Source organism: Papilio polytes, unplaced genomic scaffold (genome assembly GCF_000836215.1).
Source record: "Papilio polytes unplaced genomic scaffold, Ppol_1.0 DF821289.1, whole genome shotgun sequence".
Classification (NCBI taxonomy): Eukaryota; Metazoa; Arthropoda; class Insecta; order Lepidoptera; family Papilionidae; genus Papilio; species Papilio polytes.
In genome coordinates, this window is record NW_013527915.1 from 5,460,321 (window position 1) to 5,463,752 (window position 3,432).

General features: G+C 32.0%; 1 protein-coding gene across 1 annotated transcript; it reads right to left on the bottom strand.

Moving 5' to 3' along the window:
• Positions 1-1,070: 1,070 nt before the first annotated feature.
• Positions 1,071-3,432, bottom strand: LOC106109326 (serine/threonine-protein kinase PLK4). The gene has a single exon (XM_013290780.1). It carries the CDS (start codon positions 3,340-3,342, stop codon positions 1,303-1,305), a length of 2,040 nt encoding a protein of 679 aa, XP_013146234.1. The 5' UTR covers positions 3,343-3,432; the 3' UTR covers positions 1,071-1,302.

Below are 3,432 nucleotides of genomic sequence, written 5' to 3' on the forward strand. Positions count from 1 at the left end.
AAATTAGAGGACATAACTTCACGTAAAACTACCTTAATTATAAAAATACTTTTAATACATCGGTTATCATTATAGACATTTTATAGGTTACATCCTACGAATACATCTTTCTGTATTTAAAGAATATTTTTTTAAAAATACTAATATAATACAACAAACGTATCACACTAACCTATTACACACTAACTCAAGAATGCAATAAATACAATAAAGACTAAAACAAGAAAGACCATACCGCGTGGCCCAAAAACTGTCAATGTTTAGTTTTTCATAATAAATATTTTCATACATGAATTATTTACTTTCCATACAGAGCACAGATATTTATAATAAAATTAATGATATTTTAACAATTTATGCATTTATATTAAAAGAAACCAAACAACTCACCAGATTTCTCGGGCTGCTTCTTAGGAGGCATCGTGACAAAAAAGATGGATGCCTCTTAGAGTTGCTACACAATAAAATTATTTACCATAATAGTCTTGTAGTGTTGTCATAGCAAAAATGCTTTGACACCGACACCACAGACTTGTAAAAAAAATTATAGGCTATTAACTGTCGTGTTTTGTGCCTATTTGATTACCGCCATTTGGCGCTAACGGTTGCAATTGGTAGCTGTGATAAGGATCCGAATTAATAATTGAAAAATGTGCTATCAGGAGATTATCTGTTATTTCCAAGCAATGACCTATCATGTGAAGAAATTAGTTACTAAGAGAACGAATATATATAAAGGCATAAAAACATCTATGAGCTTATACACCAACACAAATTCTAAACTTTTTCAAGATTTACAGAACATATCAATTTCGCAAGCCACACTTGTCTTGTCTTCTGTTGGATCTGGACAACACTTATTCACCCTACGATGCGATGCTCTGCTCAGGTCGAAAGGTGCAAAAAAAAAAGCTGTACCATTCACGTTTATGTTCATTGATTTGGCGAATTTAAGGACATGGAAGCGAGGCAACGAAATAGTTCTTTTTTTTCTCAGGACCATTTATCCTCCTTAAAATTAAAAACAGTTTTACTTCATTTTTATTTTTAATTTGTCAATAATGTGCACGTAAAGATTAAAACATTTATTATTGTGAAAATATACTAGAATAATGGATAATGTAATGAAATACATTGAGGTTCATTGTTTTGGAAATTTTGGTACATTAAAAAGATTCTTGAATTGAATCATGAACGATAGTTAACAGTACTTTTTACGAGAATAGTTCTTTAATTTACGTATTTCTACATTTCTAAAGTTCATTCCTCAAGAATAATTAAAATAATTATTTAAAGCTTAGGTTAAGAGGAGTCTATGCTTTTTGTTTGACTGAAACCAGTTGTTCTGCTATTTGTTCTGTGAAATGAGCCAATATTAAATACTGGTGTGGTAAAGTTTTTACTTGCAGCTTCTGGTACACTTGCAGCTGGGGTTAAATTAACTGGTCTTTTGCCAATGATTAGTGGAAAGCACTCATCTGGTATACTGGATAATGCTAACTGTATTCTTTTCATGCGATTGGAACATTCCTCAAAATGCTCAATGAGATATTTCAACTCTGGAACAGCTGATAGATTAGTATGTGTTTTTAGATTTTTGTCAATGACTTTCATACCCTCAGTAGAGGTAAATGTAGCTTTCTCACCAGAGTAAAAGAATAAATCGATATCAGTTCCGTTCTCCATGAGCTGACATTTAGCTTGTGAGGAGTAGAGTGTGATTTTCGGCGTTTTAGCCTTTACCAGATCAACAAAACGTGATGCATACAGATATTTCTTCCAATGCTTTTGAGGCAAGTTATGATATGAAAACACTTCGTCAGGAGAGGGATCATGTTCCATGTAGCAATTTGCATCTTTTTCTTTATCTACAGAGTAAATTATTATCTTCATACCATCTTTAGATATTTTGCATATTTCAACAACTTTTTCTTCTCTATTTTTTCCTTTTTTTTTAATAAATTCTACACTGACCCCTGAGGGTTCGATTTTTAATATAGCATTACGTGTACGATGCGAAATTGTCGGTAATCTTTCGGAACAAAGTGGTGGAACACTCAGTGAGTTAGTGTTAACAACACATTGTTTTGCCATATTTTCTTTATTTTCTTCTACATTATAAGTTTGTAAATTACTTTGTCCAGGACCCATAACATTTAATCTTTTGAGATTTTCAGCTAAGCTTGAAGTACTGTTACAAGTACTACTACTTTTTTTTGCTGAAGTTAACATATTATTTTCTCCCATTAGATTTCTTCCATCATATAATTCAACTGATCCTTTACTATTAGAACAATGTTTATTATTGCACTTATTACTGAAAGTAGATATAGATTCTTCATTTTGTCTTCCAGAAAATACTTCATATTGTTGATTACTTTCTAAATAGTCCCTTGGTAAAAAATCTTCATTACCTTTATAGACACCTAAATATTCAGAATTTTTAGATTCAGCTCTAATCTTTGCACTATGTTGTGTGCTATGCATTGTTGTTAAAAATCCCGAGTCCCGTGATAACTCTTGTTTGTTTAAATTTATTCCATTAAATATATTATTGAGAAAAGGATGCTCCATAATTCCTTTTAGTGTTATTCTTTTAGTTGGATCCTTACACAGAAGTTTCTGTAACAAGTCTTGTGCCTGCACAGATAACTCACTAGGTATTCTATAATCAGCATTAATAACTTTATTAAGGGTGGTTTTAACATGTTGAGTATGGAATGGTGGTTTCCCCACTAACAAGGTATATAACATACACCCTAGTCCCCAAACATCAGCAGGTAATCCATGAAACTCCCTGGAAGCTACCTCGGGAGATATATAATTTGGTGTGCCACACATTGTGACATGTTTTTCATCTGGTCCATTTAACTGTGTTGCTAAACCAAAATCAGCAATTTTTACATTCAAATCTTTAGTCAATAATAAATTATTCAATGACAAGTCTCTATGTATAATATTGTGAGTATGTAGGTACATAACTCCACTTAGTACTTGTCTAAAAATATCTGCAGCTGCTTTTTCAGAAAGACCATGGGTTCCTAATTTAAAGTGCTTAGCTAATTCTCCATTATGTGCTAATTCTAATATTAAATAAACATAATGTGCATCTTCAAAAAATGTATATAGTTCTAGTATAGCAGGGTGCTTTAAGCGAGAGTGAATGGTAACCTCTTGTCTGACTCGACCTATCATACCAGCACTCGCCATGAGTGCCTTGTCTATCATTTTGATAGCAACAAACAATCCTGTTTTCCGACATCTTGCCCTATATACATGTGCAAATCCTCCTTTACCTAAGTGCTCTAATAATTCATAATCTTCAATTTTCTCTCCAAACATTATAAATTCATAAAATACTCTTATCCTGTATGAATATTTTTATGAATATTCGAAAATAATCCATTATCTTAAGGATTGCCATTATTTCTG